Here is a 14578-nt window from a genome sequence, read left to right as displayed (position 1 = left end):
GGGGAGCTTCGCGTTGAGACTGGATGTGCTCTCGGTGACGGTGCACTCCCTGCGCTTTGCACCGCGGCAATGCTGCCCTGCGCCGCGGGATTTGGGCAGCAGAGGTGTTTCCTCTCCCCCAAACGGTCCCAGGGGCGATCCCGAGGCTCCCGGCGAGGTTTCAGGTGGCAGGACGGCAGCACCGCCGCTTCCATGTGCTAATTGTGTTGAGCGGTGCTTGAACCTGCGGCGCTGGCTCAGCTGCGTGACAAACGGGTATCGAGGAGCAAGTGGCAATTAGGGTGGGTGAAGAGCCCCTTAGTGCCTGTCCCTTACGTAACACCTTTGTTCCCAGCCCTTCACTTCATGTTCACTTTGTAAATAAACTTGACTCGCGGTTTTACTGGGGCCTTTTTTCCCCCTTTTTAAATTTTATTATTTTTTTTCAAGCCGGTGAAGAAGGAGCTGATTGTTCGGCGGGAGGGAAGCGCTTCCCTTTGAGATGCTGCCCGGCCCGCAGTGCCTGTTGTCCCCGAAATGGGTGCTGACAGCAACAAAGCCACCCGCCTGGCCCCAATGCCAACAACTTTAATTACTAAAGCGGTGCCCAGCAGCTCATTATGCTGCTTGCAATTACTGGAGGGGGCTGGAAACAGCTTTGCAATTGCAGCAGGCCAAAACCGATGGGTGGTTTGGCCAAGGTGCTGAGCTCTGCTCCCCAAAATTTGGGGTCAGGGAAGGAGATGGCTGGAGATGCTTACGGGCTCCAAAGCAGCAGCGAGATGCCTCCAGCGTGGGCAGACCTTGGTGTAAGGGAGAACTGAGGGGTTTAATAGCAGGAGCAGCGACTGCTCCTCTTGCACCAGCGCTGCTGGGCTCTTTGTTCGGTGCGGGGCTGCCCTGGTCCCGCGCTGCCCCTCGCCCATATGGTGCCCATCGTTAGGCGCGTGCCCCCCTCGTCTGGTGCGGAGCTTTACAGGTGTTGTTAGGATAACGATTCACACCCTAACGAAGGTGGGAAAGATGATTAGCTGGCTCTCTGCTGCATGGTGTCAGCTGTGCCTCGGGGCAGGGAGGCAGATGTAGGGCTCTGTGCCCTGCTCTAATTCCAGTGGATATTTGGGTGCATCTTGGTGTGCCTTGCTTTCCCCAGCTGTAAAAGATAAAAATTTTATTATTTTCCGTTGAAAACCCCCCCTTCGAGCAGCTGCTTGACCTGCTCCAGCACCGAGAGGAGGTTTAGGCAGGGCTCTGGGGTTCTCCTGCAGTTGCGTTTAGATAAACCCTCCTTCGGGAAGAGGAGGCCTGAGAGCATCATTTTTAGCATGTGGCATCTGCAAAAATGGGGCATTTGGAAGCAGGTGGGTCCCGACGTTGCCTCCCCGAGCATGACACATGCATGGTGCACCTAAACTGAGCAAGGCAACAGAGCGCTTTGGGGGCTGCCTTTGCCTCTTGAGAAGGAAAAGGAGAGTGTAACGAGCTTTTCTGGCCTTCCTTTTTCCTCTGTGCAGGAAAAGGGGCGATGAGATGAGCAAGCCGCCCATCCAGCCGCCGTGCCTGGGGGTTTTGGGAAACTGAGGCGTGCAAGGTCCTAACCCAGACCAGCCCTGCGCCTGGGAGCAAAACGGGTGCCGGCGGGATGCCTCGAGCCCTCACTGCTGCCCCGATGGTGAAGGAGCAGCGGCTGCCGCGACCCGCCTGTCCCGGGACCGGTGCTGCCGCCTCTCCCCGAGGCAGCGGGGCCGCCGGGATTATCTGCTTAGCCGCGCCATCTGCTCGCCAAACTGCTGTCATTATGTTCAGCTCGGAAAGAAAACGGCCCCTACAGAGAAGCAATTTGTCCGCTGCCTAAACCTTTCAGGCTCTCGCCTTCGCGACCTCCCCGCGCCGGTGCACGGCGAGGGCCCCGCAGCTCACTGCCGCGCTTAAACAGGCTCCGGCGAGAGCTTGGTAAAGGGGCCGGGCCGGCCGCGAGGGCGCTGGGCTTCTCCTAAGCCGATTACAAAACCTCGCGGCCTTTCGGAGGGGAGGAGGGAGGGACGTCTTGCCCTGGCCCCGTGCGCCCGGGGTCTTGCAATGAGCTCGCTGGAGGGGCTTTTCTTCCTGTCGCAGTAGGCTGCTTCTGAGATGTGCGGCGAGGAGATTGGGAAGAGGGGCTGCCTGGGAAAGGGCTGGGAACTGAGTGTAAAGACGCGGGGCTGGAGGCTTTGCAGCATCCTCGAGCTGCGTGGGTGCTGCTGGGATCGGCCTGGGGCTCCCCGCTCCTGCTGCTCTCGGGTGTCCCAGAGCAGCAAACTCGCTCGCACACTGGGGAAAGCACCCTGCGGGTTGCAGTTCTGCAGCTGCAGGAGATGCTCCCTAACGAGCCCAGGTTCGTTACAGCCCCCATGTCCCCTGATCACAGCTAAACCTCCCTCTCTCCACCTGGGCAGCGGTGTCCTGAGTTCAGGATCCATGCTCCTTGCATCTCCGTGGGGTGACACGAGTTGTGCTGCTGCCTGCGAGCTCCCGCGGTGCTCGGCCCTGCTCAGGGTCAGGCCAGGCGCTTGGCAAAGGGTTTTGCTGCTCCAGCTTTCCATAACGGATTTTGCAGCTGACCGGAGCTGGGCCGGGTCCGAGCTCACCATGGGCTCCCAGTGTCTCGTGAGGCAGGTGGGGAAACTGAGGCACAGAGCGGGGATGGGAGAAACCTGCCCCCAAGCTCATGGCAGGAGTGGGGCTGCGTGTGCCCATTTCTGGGTGCTTCTTGGGAACTCAGTGGCACCAAAGCCTTGAGCAAATGGCTGGTTTTTGCAGGTGTTTAGTGTGTTTGTGGCTAAGCCCCGAAACCCTGGCGAAGCGGCGGTGGCGAGCTCAACACGCGCAGCGCGGAGTGAAAAGGTTTGACCTTCTGCTGTGAAGCGACACTTTGGACTCCGCATTTTTCCTAACTTCATTTTTAAATCAGGCTCTTAAATCAAGTACTTTGGTCAACCCGAAATCAATCCCCGGCCTGAGCGAGTGTCGGGGGCTGCTTCCCGGGCGCGGAGGGATGCCGGCAGGGATGCTGGGGCAGATGCCGGGCAGGGCCACGGGGACCCCGTCTAGCCGGGCTGGGCAGGCAAGGAGAAGGCAGGTGCCATCCCGGTCCTGGGGACACCGGTGTCACCGCGGCCGCTTGCCAGGCGCAGGCTGCTCTGTGCTGTCGCACCCTCTGGTGGCCAAAGCTCGGGGAAAAATCATCCCGGAGGTGGGAGGATTTAATAACGGCGATGCCAAAAGCTCAATAAATGGCCCCATTGGGGCCATGGGGGTAGCAGAGAGCTGTTGTTTAGGATGGGGGGCTCCTGGGGGCTTTTGTCCCTTTTTTCCAAAAGAAACCTGAAGAAAATAAGCCAGCAAAGTCAGGCAGCTTACGTATAAATTCACTGGCAAATCCTGAAATTACAAAAGAGTTCATTTCTTTATTTTTTTCTGTTCAAAAGTGTCCATAGAAAGTTCTCCGCTGCTTTTTTTAGGGGTGCCTGTGCTATCCCTTCCCTGATAGAGCAACCCTGAAGGAAAGAAACCCCTTCCCAGGTCTCAGCAAGCAGCGCGTGGGGAAACGGAGGTGCAGAGCAGGGACGGGCAGTGCCATGGCTGCCCCGAAGCTGAGCAAGGTCTGGCTCCATGTCCTGCTCCCGAAGCCCTGAGGTTCCTTGGGAATGAGCTGGGTCATCCCCATCCCCGCAGCGAGTGCCCGCGCCACTGTAGCATCTCTTCATTGCCCACTGGTCCCAGAAAGGCCTGTGGGCACCCGACTTTCCCATGAATTTTTGGGACTGGGGCCGAATCCCGTGTGGGGATGAGCCTGGTTGTCTCCGGAGAGGGCAGCTGGGGAGTTTGGGGTGCCGAAAGCTCCCCGGTGCCGGCGGGAGGGCTGAGCGGGACCTCGCCGGAGGGTGGGTGCTGCTAGACCGAGGTGCTGGTGCCCAGCTTGTCTCTGCTCGCCCATTGCTTGCTCCGCTCCCCGGACACCTGCACCCAAGCAGAGATGTGAATCCTGGGGCAAATCAGGGCCCCGGTGAGGGGAACAGAGGGGTCTGTCCTAGTGGGACCTGGGGGGGCTTTAATGAAGCTGTTCCCCCCCCCACCTCGCCCTCCCTGGAGCCGAAATGCTGCTGGGGAGGAGGGAGGGTGGCTGCAGCACAAGGTGTTTTAGCAGTAAAATCACAGCTTTACCTCCCGGAAGGTCTTGTTTTCCAGGTGCTGCGTGTCCGCAGGAGACCCCAGCCTCTTTATTTTCAGGATGGCCCCTGGGAACGCCAAAAGCCAGGTAAGGGCGTGTGGCAGCTGAAATCGCGGGTGCTGCCAGCGCGCGGGGCTGGGTGCCGGGCTGCGGCCCCTGCGGTGGGAGAGGGTCCGCGGCCCCGGGCTCTCACGGCCGGGCTTTCCCTGACATCTAGCGGCCGCCCGGGCGCGGACGGCTCGCGGGGAGCCCGGGCCCCTTCCTGGGCCGTTCCCACGGGGATGGATCCGGCATGCGGCGGGCTCCGCGTTCGTGCAGCACCGTGCACCCCGGGGTGCTGCCCGCGGCCGAGGCTGCTGGGCCGCGTGGGACGGCACCGGGTCGCGGCTCTAGGTTGTGATTGCGGTGAGGAAACTGCACTTTCAGTCTGTTCCCGGCTCCGCGTGCGGGACCATCATTAATTCCCCCACTCGAGGAGCTGCAGCGACGCTAATTGCTGCTGTTTGCTCACAGATACGTGTGCGTTTGAGTTTCCGACTGCAAAGCACGGCTGCCGTCTCCTCCTTGGACCTTTTCCACTGCTCCGCTCCTGCCTCCACCCCATCCCACGCCCGCCAGAGGTAAAACTCACCCGCGATGCTTCCTCCGAGCAGCACGAGCAGCAGGGTGACGGGCAGCGCGCAGAGCTGCCAGACCGCCTGGTAGCTGGCTGTCCTGCTGCCGTCAGCTACGTGGGGGAAGATGAGCTCCATCCTGCAAGGCAGAGCAGGGACGCGCTTGTAGATCTCTGCTTATATCTATGAGGTGCCCTGCTACAGGTGGGGTCCCATAGCAGGGGTTGCATGGAGCATCCCCCGTTGCAGAGGTCCCCAGAGTGGGTGCATGGAGCATCCCCCACTGCAGAGGTCCCCAGAGCGGGTCCTTGTGAGGCTGGTGGGGCACTGGTGGGTCCAGCTCGCCCCAGGTCTCCCCAGCTGGGTGCACGGGGCCACTGGGCAATGCCGACACTGGCTCTTCTCACCTGTTGCCGTAAGCATCGGCGGTTGCCAGCGCTGTGAGCAGCGTCCCCAGCAAGGTGCCCAGGATCCCTGGCATGCCGTGGACGTTGTGGACTCCACACGTGTCCTGGACGTTCAGCCTGGAGCGCAGGACGGGCTGGGGAGAGCGCAGAGAAGAGCCAGGGCTCGGGGAGGCGGCTCGCGGCGAGGCCGGGCTGTGGCTCGGGTTTGCGGGGCTGGGAGCAGAAATTGCCCTCTGGCTACGGCCGGTTGCAAGGCCCCGGTTCTCCTTGGCAGCAGAGCGAGTGGGGCGGAAACGCGGCCTCTCCCCAGCTCGAAGGCTCAGGGGGTTCATCTGACCCAGGACCGGAGTCCTCGACGGTCACGAGGCGACTCACCGTGAGGAACCTGAAGCCGAGCGGGGAGATCAGGCCGGCCAGGAAGCCCGCGATGAGGGCCCCGAACGGAGCGAGCAGCATCTCCCCAGCCATGCCCATCACGGCCACGCCGGCCACAGCGGCATCCTGAACCTGGCTCTGAGGGAGAGAGGACAGGGTCATCGGGGGAATTACCCTCGTGGAGAACATCAGCGAGGGCTGTGGGGGGATTTGGGCTTATCAGGGACCAGACTGGCTCTCAAGAGACCTAAAAACCCCTATGGGCAGGATGTTTCCTCATGTAATCCCCCTACAAGACATGCCCTTCCCATCCCCTTGTCCTCCCTAATGTATATATGCTCGCAGTCCCTACAGGACAGGCTTTGGGCAGTGTGTAGGACGAGGGTCGTGTCCCGTGGAGGAGAGGACCTACCATCCGCAGCGTGCCTTCCTCGTGGAGGAGCGGGGAGATGACGAAGGTGGCCAGGGTGCTTGCTGCCAGCGCAAGGTAGGTGTTCAGCACTGCCCAGGGCTCGGCATCGGTAGGGACTGTGGTGGCCGAGGCGAAACTGGGCCAGAAGATCCAGAGGAAGATGGTTCCTGAGGGGAAGGGGAACAGGCAGGTTTTGGAGCTGGGATCGTTCCCTCAAGGGAAAGAAACTTTTCCTACTTGTGCCAAGCGATGGAAGAAGGACAGTGGCCACGGATTGCAAGGTGGAAAGTTCAGGTTGGGTATTTGGGAAAACTTTTTCTTCCACTGCTTTCTATGATTCTGGTTTTGTAGGATTTGAGGTCCATACCAACTGCAGCAAAGACATCTGGATTGTGCCTCGTGTCCTGCTGCTGCTTGCTCTTGTCCAAATGGGGCTGGTACAACATCCGCGAAACCATCAAGCCAAAATAAGCACCAAAGGTGTGGACGGTCAAGGAGCCCCCGCTGTCGCTTACCTGGTGAGTACAGAAAACACCGTGCTGGAAGAGGGAAAGCGCTGCCTCTACAGTCAAGGCAGGTCTTGATATCAAAAGGCTAAATAGAGACCCGTGGTCACCTCCTTTCGGGTGGGCCTGAGATCGGTGGCTTACCCCCATGAGGCTGAGCAGGAGGTATTCGTTGACAGTGAAAAGGATGACTTCCAGCAGGGTCATCAGCAGCATCTGGAGGGGGTTTACCCTGCCCAGAACAGCTCCAACCGAGACCAGGGTGGCTCCTGCGCAGAAGTCGGCGCTGACCATGCTAGGAAGGAGCGAGGCGTGGGGTGGGACCCCGTGCTGCCAGAGGGCCAGCACGAGAAGCTTGGTCATATTTGTCCTCATAATCCCCTTCCAAATCAGAGCTGTGAGCTTTCACAGAGGGGGAACCAGTGTGCAAGGGCCAGACCTTGGGCTGGTGGGGCCAAGCAGCAGAAGGTCTCTCCTCCCTTACCTCTGCCCTCCCATGTAAATCTTGCCGTTCAGGAAGGAGTAGAAAAACCCCTGGATCAGTATGGCCCACTGGATGGCAAACGCTGCCACGAGGAGGTTGATGGCCACGCTCCCCGCGCCGTACCGGCTGAGGAAGGCCAGCAGGAAGCCGAAGCCTACGAGAGTTTGGAGGTGGACGTCCCGGAAACCTGCCGGAGGAGGGAGAGACAGAAAGGTGGGGCTGGGGGTACCGAGGGCAGATGCTCATTCCCGTCCGCCAGCCCCGCTCCGCGGACAGCAGCGAGCGTCACCAGGCAGAAGGGCCTTGCCCGCCTGTCCCCCCGAGCAGGCTCTGATGCCTCATGCTCTGAAGGGGTTCAGACAGGTTTGGGGGAGCTGGAGGCTTCAGCCAACGTGAAGCAGCCTTGCTCCACTGGCGTGTCTCTACATCCGTGGTGGATCTGGCCCTGCGTCACCTTCCTTGGTGATTCTAGAGGAGGGCACGAGCAGTTGCGGTAGTTGCAGGCTCAGCCCATCCCGGCCACCCCATGCGCATGCCTTGCCCTGGAAGTGTCTGCATGGCGCAGCCTAAATGCACGAGGATTCAGTTCCTCTTTCAGCCCCAAAATCTCTCTGGTGCAGAGCGGTCTGCGTTGGTGACATCGGTGCAAAGGTGCATCTGAGATGCCAGCTGCCCTGTCTCCCTCGTGCCCAAGGACCCCTCTATTCCCCAGCAGGCCCGAAAGCGTCAGGCCCTGTTTAGCGGGATGAGAGAGTGTGAAGCACAAATAACAGCCTGGGTCATCACCCCAGACTGGTGCTGTCTGGCAACGACCTGCGGAGGGGGGACTCGAGTCTCGCTTGGGCTCACTGTCCTTTGGCTGCGTGGAGACCTGCGGGCTGGTGAGCTGTGCCCAGGCACTGCTCCGTGCGTCGGGGAAGTCCTCCGGGGAGGAGCTGGTGTCCCCGTGAGTCACCGCCTGCTCAGGGTGGGGTTACTGGGCAGCGAAACCGGGAGAACCGGCCTGCTCGCTGCCGGGCTCCCCTCTGCCAGCACAGGCTCTCCGGAGCGGCAGACGGCAAATCCGGGCTCACTTTGAACCACCTGCCTCGCATCGCCCTTGCTGCCTGGGCGGGCATCTGGCTGGGGAGGGGTGTTCGGTCTCCTGTGACGGCTGGTGGAAAAGTCGGGGTCCGTCCCCCGAAAACAGGCCAGGGTGTGTTTTGCAGCGATGCCCCTGTGAAAGAGGCTGGTCCCGGCAGCGCGGATCCCCCCAGCCCTGTGCTGGGTGCTGCCGTCATCAGAAGCCCCATGAAAATGGGAACGGTGCAAATCTCCACTGGTGCAAAAACCCAGCAGGTCTGTGGGAAATCCTGCAGATTCAAGTGCCAGGAGCAGCTGCCGGGCTTTCCAGCCGGGGATGCGAGGACATCCCGGGTCAATCACAGTGTCCAGTGATTATTCTGGACCCTGGAGGTCCCTGCTCCAGGCGTGGGTTTGTCCAGGGTACGGGTGGCCCTTCCTGGCAGCACGCATGGCACCCGCTCCTCAGTGGGATGCACCAGCACCCGACCCTGCGGCCTGGAGTCCCCTGTTCCTCCTGCTTTTTATTAACGTGAAGTCTGACTCGGAGCCGGCAGAGGCAGCGCCCGTCCGGGACGGGGGTACTCACGTGGGTGGCGAAACCTCGAGTGGGAGCTGGGGCTTCTCTCGCTGCTGCAGTTGATCTGCGGTGAGCAGAGCCCTGAGCCGGTGTCTGGGCTGTACCGGACAAAGACGGCGAAGAGGAGGATGGTGAGGATTTGGAGGAAGAAGCACATCCCGGAGACCTTGAGCCTCGAGGACGCGGTGTGCGCGGACATGTCGCCGCACGGCCGAGGAGAGGCCGAGCCCCAGGGCGGTCCCCGGAGCGGCGGGGACCCCGAGACGTGCCTTCCCTGGAGCTGAGAGGCGCCTGCGGCCAGCACAAACTCCGCCTGCGAGTTCCTGCCCGCAGCCCGCCCTTGCCCCAGCGCTTCCCACGCCGGACGCATGGGCGCTTCCGCACGCTGCCGCTGCCGGAAGAGCCTGCTCCGGGCCGGAGCCGGGCGATGCTGCTGGGAGCTGGACTCGGCCTCGGAAATCCGAGCCTGGGCTGCCCTGGGGAGGCGTTTGCAGCTGGATCCAGTTTTGCTAGCTTAGGTGGAACAGGGCATGGGAAAGCAGTCTGGATTAAATCAGCTGCTTGGCACCGCTGTATTTGCGGCTAGTTCAGCTGGGTGCAAGAGGGAGCAGTCCCCTGGCTGGGGTGGGATTTGGGGGTGCAGGGGGCACTTGCAGCCGGGGAGACCCTGTGATGTTCTCCGTGCAGTGGTAATTACTGCCTGGAGGTTCAGCAAGGGAGAAACACGGCAGATCGGGGTGGACCGCAGGTTAGGCAGATGAGAGGGCTGTGCTGAGAGGAAGTGTCGGGTTTACTCATTGCAGAGCTGCTGAGCTCTCACAGCACCAGGTTTTGGTCTGCGCTTTGAAAGCAGGGCTTGAACCCCCTGATCAGCAGGGAAAAAATGAGAGGATTTGCCTTGAATCCGCAGCATGAATCTGCAGTGCCGTGGTGGGATTTCTCACACCGGACCCTGCCCCGATAGGACCCTGGTTCCTGCAGCGTCGTGGTGCAACCCAGAGCAGGACCTGTCCCTGCTCGGGGGTTGCCTCAGGGCCTGCGGGCCGGCAGGGAGGGTATCCGGGCTCTGCATGGGCAGGAGGAAAAGCTCAGTCTTGCAAAACGAGGGCAAGGAGCCGAGTTGGAGCCCGGTTTCTAAAGCCAGGCTCTCCTCCCCGCCGTCCTCGCTGGAGCGCGATTATTTCTTCTGCTTTTCTTTTCTTTGGCCACTTCTGCTTTTGCAGAGAGGTGTTTGTTATGCGCTGAGACACGGTACAAAACCCAAAAAGGGAGAGGAAGAGAAACGAGCTGACAAGTGAAATTGAAGTGTTTGGGAAGCGATGAGGGCAACTTCTTTCCAACGAGCTGGGCCAAATTATGATCTCAGATAACCAGAATCGAGCTGGGGTCATTCCACCGAAGCGAGGAGGACAGGGAAGGGGGGCCAGGCTCGCCGCAGGGGGAGTGAGTCACGTTTGGACTAACCAGGGCCCTGCTTGGGGCTGTAATTTTGTTAGGACCAGTGGGTGTAGCAGCTGCCTCCATTTGGGGGAAAAAATGCAAGAAACAATTCAGCTTGTTCATGGTACCAGAGCTGAAAAATAGCATCCTCCACCCAAAATAGACCTAAATCCCTGCCCAGGGCAGGGGCCAGGCGCTGCTGGGGGATTTCACTGGCCCCCCTTGTGCAGCCGTGGGCATGTGGAGGAGCGGGGTGGGAATGGCACGGGAGGGCTGAGAAGGTCCCCGGGTGCTCTCCGAACTACCGAGGACCCCCAAAAAGCCTCGGGAGGGAGGGAGACTTGGAAAAGCGTGGGCAATGCTATGGCTGCTTGTTTTTGCCTTTCTGTGCTGGGGGAAAACAGGGCTTTGTCCACCTTTTGCTCCCCAAAATGACCCAGCTTGTTGAATGACTGGAGTTGGGAGGACCTTGGAGGTCCCCCTGAAGCAGGGCCCCCTCCAAAGTTAGGGCAGGTTTTCGCCTCAACCTGGGCTCCGCTTTTCCCTGAGCAAGTAGCCAAAGTTTCCTGAGTGCTTGGACCAAAGGGGAGGTCGAGGGGCAGCGCAGGGGCCGGCGGCGGTTTCCACCGGGGAGGTTTGTTTTCCGCGCCGTGCGTGCCGCGGCGGAGCCGGGATCGCCGTGTCCTCTGCCGCCGCGGACAGACGGCCGCTTGTCTTGGGTTCCAGTTGCGATGAGCCTCCTCCGTCCCTGGAGATGGACCTGGGGGGAGGGAGCCGATAAGGGAGGCCTGAACACAGCCCCATTGTGCGGCCTCATGGGCTGCCGGCAGCATCCTCGCCCGGGGCTCCGAGGTGCCGACGGGGAAGCGTTTGGCCTCGGAGGCTTGCAGGAGCGGGGGGACGCCGTTCCCGCAGCCGGGATCACCCCGAAGGCTTGGGGCATCATCCCCCACCGGGCACCCTGCTCCCCGCTGCTGCACGGGGGTGCAAAATTAATCACTGCGCTGATGCCTTAATTGCAGAGAGCACCGTCCCCCTGAGCTTGGGATGAGTCCGAAGGGCGTCTTTGCCCCGCGGCTGTGGGTCGGGCCGGGTCCCTGGTCCGAGGAGGGGCCGGAGCCCTGCGCGGCGCTGACATTTTCCCTGAATTCCCCGGCTCTGTTGCGGGCGAATAAAGGCACGCTTGTTAGCGGGGCCCGCTGTGTTTTGCCGAGCAGAACAATAAAAAGAAAGACGCTCACAATGGGAAATTGTGCTTCCTCCTCTCTGTGCGTTCCTCGGGGAGGTATTTGGGGAAAAAAAAAAGAGAAAACAAGAAAGCGGGAAGAGACAGCGACGGGGCAAGGAGCGAGCGCGAGGGGCACGGCTCGGTGCCGGACGCTCCCGGGTGGAGGATGGACGGAGGCGCGAAGGGGCCGCGGAGCCGGAGCAGAGCTGCGCGCCGGGTGTGACGCTGCCCAGCCCGGGAGCGGGTGACGTCCGCGGCCGGCGCTGGCCCGTGGGGAGGGCACGGCCCGCCGGGGGGGCAGCTTCCTCCCGCACCCTCGTCCCTCTTCTTCACGGTGCAGGTTTGCCCCAGCCGCAGCCCTCGGTCCCGCGATGCGGCGCCTGTGACGGGGCTGCTCGGCACCGAGCCGCCGCGACGGACGGGCACCGGCGGCTTTGGATGGGAGCGGCGGCTCGTCCACGGACGCGGCTGGGGACAGCGGTGAGCGGGGCAGGGGACCGGGGCGCAGGCAGTGGTGCATCCCCGCCGTGCCAAGCAGAGGGGTGCAGCGGGGTTTGCCGCGAGGGCTGGTCCTCCCGGCTCCCCTGGGTGCACGCCTTCACCTCGGCGTCCACGTCGGGGACTGTCACGCTGCTTCGTGCGAAGCTTTGCACCGTCGGATGGGAAGGCCACGGTGGGATAACGCCAAGCGTTTTTCTGCCCGCTCTAAGGGGGGGTTTGCGTCCCCCTCGGCACGCTCAGGCCCGCTGACCCCTTTGCTCCCAGGCACGTTCCTGCCTCCGGCTCTAAGGATGCAGCAGCTTCTCCTGCTGGGCTCCCTCTGGCTCCTGGCGGCACCTCCGGCCTCCGGCATCTACCAGCGGCCGACGGGGAGCCCAGGTAGGGAGGGGGGGGCCCGGCCGCCCGGCGTGGGGCTGGAGGAGGGAGGGGACGCTGGGGGCACCAGCATCCCGGGCGCTGCGGGACGAAGGGGTGTTGGAGCCCACCCGGGATGCCGGGGTGGGATTGCAGGGCGCGGGAGGGCCACCGAGGTGCTCCGAGGTGGGTTGTGGAGCGGAGCCAGCGCCCCAGGTTGTCCCCCCCCGGCGTGTCCCGCAGCCGCCCCGCGCCTGCAGTACCTGCTGGAGCCCCTGCACGCCGAGGTGCACACGCAGCGCGGTGCCACGGTCACCCTGCCCTGCGTCCTGCGCGCCCTGCCCCGCAACTACCGGGTGAAATGGAGCAAGGTGGAGCCGGCCAACTACCTGGAGAGCATCATCATCATCACCAACGGGCTCTCGCACAAGAACTACGGGCCGCTGAGCCCCCGGGTGAGCCTGCGGCACAGCCACCGCTATGACGCCTCGCTCACCATCGCCAACGTGGCCTTGGAGGACGAGGGCCGCTACCGCTGCCAGCTGGTCAACGGGCTGGAGGACGAGAGCGTCTCGCTCACCCTGCACCTCGAGGGTGAGCCTCCGTGGTGACCCCCCCCCGCCCCGGGAGCTGGACCACGGGGAGAGGCGAGATGGAGCTTGGCGCGTCCCAAGGGGTCCCAGGTCCCCACGGGAGCCACCTCACCTGGCCGCCAGCCTCCTCCTCAGCACCCCAATCCCGGGGGGTGATTAGCCAAAACCTCCTTGGGGAAGAGGGCCTCCATCACCCTCCGTCCCTGTTCCCTCCAGGCGTTGTCTTCCCCTACCAGACCAGCAACGGGCGCTACAAGTTCAACTACCACGAAGCCAAGCGGGCGTGTGAGCAGCAGGACTCCCGCCTGGCCACCTACCAGCAGCTCTACAAAGGTACGGCCCCGCTTCCCGCCGCGGCGCTGGCAAAGCTCCTTCCAGCCCCAAACCTGACCCGCTGCGGCAGGGAGCGGGGGGAAGGGGGTGGGAAGGTGCGTGAGCTCCGGATCTGCTTCCCTGGCCGTGCTCCGAGTTGAACCCAGGTGTCCTGCTCCTGCTTGTGCCGCTTTGGGGAAACGCGGCTCCGTCCCGCGAGGAGCAGAGCCCCCGAGCCCCCGTCCCTCCCTGAGCCGTGGGGTTTCCCGCGCAGCCTGGACCGAGGGCCTGGACTGGTGCAACGCGGGCTGGGTCCTCGACGGCACCGTCCACTACCCCATCATCAACGCGCGCGAGCCCTGCGGGGGCCACCTCCTGCTCCCGGGGGTCCGCACCTACGGCGCCAGGGACAAGCAGAAAGACCGATACGACGCCTTCTGCTTCACCTCTGCCGTCAAAGGTAGGACCGCGGCCGAGAGCCCCGGCACGAGGCCGGGGGTGTCCCCAGGGCCGCTCCGCGGTGGCTCCTCACCCGCGGCGTCTCCGTCCGTCCCAGGCCAGGTCTACTTCATCCGCGGCCACCTCAACTTCAAGGAAGCCGGGCAGGCGTGCCGCAACCACGGGGCTGCCCTGGCCAAAGTGGGGCAGCTCTACTCCGCCTGGAAGTTTTCCCGGCTGGACCGCTGCGACGGGGGCTGGCTGGCGGACGGCAGCGTGCGCTACCCCATCGCCACCCCCCGCGAGCGCTGCGGGGGGCTGCCGGAGCCCGGCGTCCGCAGCTTCGGCTTCCCCAACAAGGACCTGCGGACGTACGGCACGTACTGCTTCGCGGGGAGATAGGCGCGCCGGGAGGCGAGGCGGGCTGAGCGCGAGATGGGGGGGGGAAATGCGTTTTTGGGCTGGTTTCCGGTGGTTTGAGCATCCTGCAGAGCGACAGAGCTGCTCCCGCCTGCTTTGGCTGCTCTCGGCGGGCGTTCGGGGCTCGTGGGAGAAGCCGGACCCTTTGCCAGGCCGGGAAGAGGGACCGATCCAGCCCCGCAGTGGCAACACAGGGTCCCTGCTCCCTCCCGCCCCGGCGCTTCCTTCGCCCCGTCCTCGCTCCCCGCGGCCGCGAAGGCTCTGCCTGGTGCAAACACGCCGGAGAGTGGGGCATTAACGAGCGTGACTAATGGAGTTTCGCCTTCTCAATTAATAAAGCGATGGCAAAGCCGCCTGCTTGCCCGGCCTCTGCCCGGCCTGGCGCCCGGGGGACTTTGCCAAGGACTTTCCGTCCCAGGTAGGGGAGGAGCTGGCGCGGGGCCGGCGGCATCCCTGCGCCCGGGACCCGCCGCCCTCCCAGCGCCTTATCAGCATCGTTGGCGCGGCGGCGCGGGGATTTCTGTGTTTCACTGCTCAGCGCGGCCAGGGACGGCTATAAAAAGCACCGGAGATTGGCACGGAGGTGCGTGAGGCCAGGGAGGGAAAAACAACACGGGGGGACGCCGGCATCCCCCAGCACCAATCCCCCAAATCCCACGCCTT

General features: G+C 63.0%; 2 protein-coding genes across 4 annotated transcripts; one reads left to right on the top strand and one right to left on the bottom strand.

Annotated features, from left to right (window-relative positions):
* Positions 1 to 418: 418 nt before the first annotated feature.
* Positions 419 to 9139, bottom strand: RHBG (Rh family B glycoprotein). 2 transcript variants are annotated; one of them, XM_026112829.2, is made up of 10 exons: positions 8639 to 8999; positions 6988 to 7174; positions 6648 to 6798; positions 6365 to 6512; positions 5998 to 6164; positions 5586 to 5723; positions 5211 to 5344; positions 4821 to 4942; positions 4183 to 4256; positions 419 to 1132 (listed from the first exon to the last, which is right to left on the bottom strand). In XM_026112829.2, the coding sequence occupies exons 1-10, from the start codon at positions 8997 to 8999 to the stop codon at positions 1082 to 1084; spliced, it is 1533 nt and encodes a 510-aa protein (XP_025968614.2). In that variant the 3' UTR covers positions 419 to 1081. The 2 variants fall into 2 exon arrangements, with proteins under 2 accessions (XP_025968614.2, XP_025968613.2); XM_026112828.2 differs by lacking the exon at positions 419 to 1132 and adding an exon at positions 3406 to 3978 and having other exon boundaries at positions 8639 to 9139.
* A 2259-nt stretch (positions 9140 to 11398) lies between these two features.
* HAPLN2 (hyaluronan and proteoglycan link protein 2) lies at positions 11399 to 14267 on the top strand. 2 transcript variants are annotated; one of them, XM_026112855.2, is made up of 6 exons: positions 11399 to 11777; positions 12063 to 12176; positions 12396 to 12746; positions 12962 to 13078; positions 13332 to 13517; positions 13614 to 14267. In XM_026112855.2, exons 2-6 carry the CDS (start codon positions 12089 to 12091, stop codon positions 13895 to 13897), a joined length of 1026 nt encoding a protein of 341 aa, XP_025968640.2. In that variant the 5' UTR covers positions 11399 to 11777; positions 12063 to 12088; the 3' UTR covers positions 13898 to 14267. The 2 variants fall into 2 exon arrangements, with proteins under 2 accessions (XP_025968640.2, XP_064355078.1); XM_064499008.1 differs by lacking the exon at positions 11399 to 11777 and having other exon boundaries at positions 11831 to 12176.
* Positions 14268 to 14578: the final 311 nt, after the last annotated feature.

This window comes from Dromaius novaehollandiae, chromosome 29 (genome assembly GCF_036370855.1).
Source record: "Dromaius novaehollandiae isolate bDroNov1 chromosome 29, bDroNov1.hap1, whole genome shotgun sequence".
Lineage (NCBI taxonomy): Eukaryota > Metazoa > Chordata > Aves > Casuariiformes > Dromaiidae > Dromaius > Dromaius novaehollandiae.
Note: the sequence above shows the minus strand (reverse complement) of the source record. Positions and strands in the feature narration are given on the sequence as shown.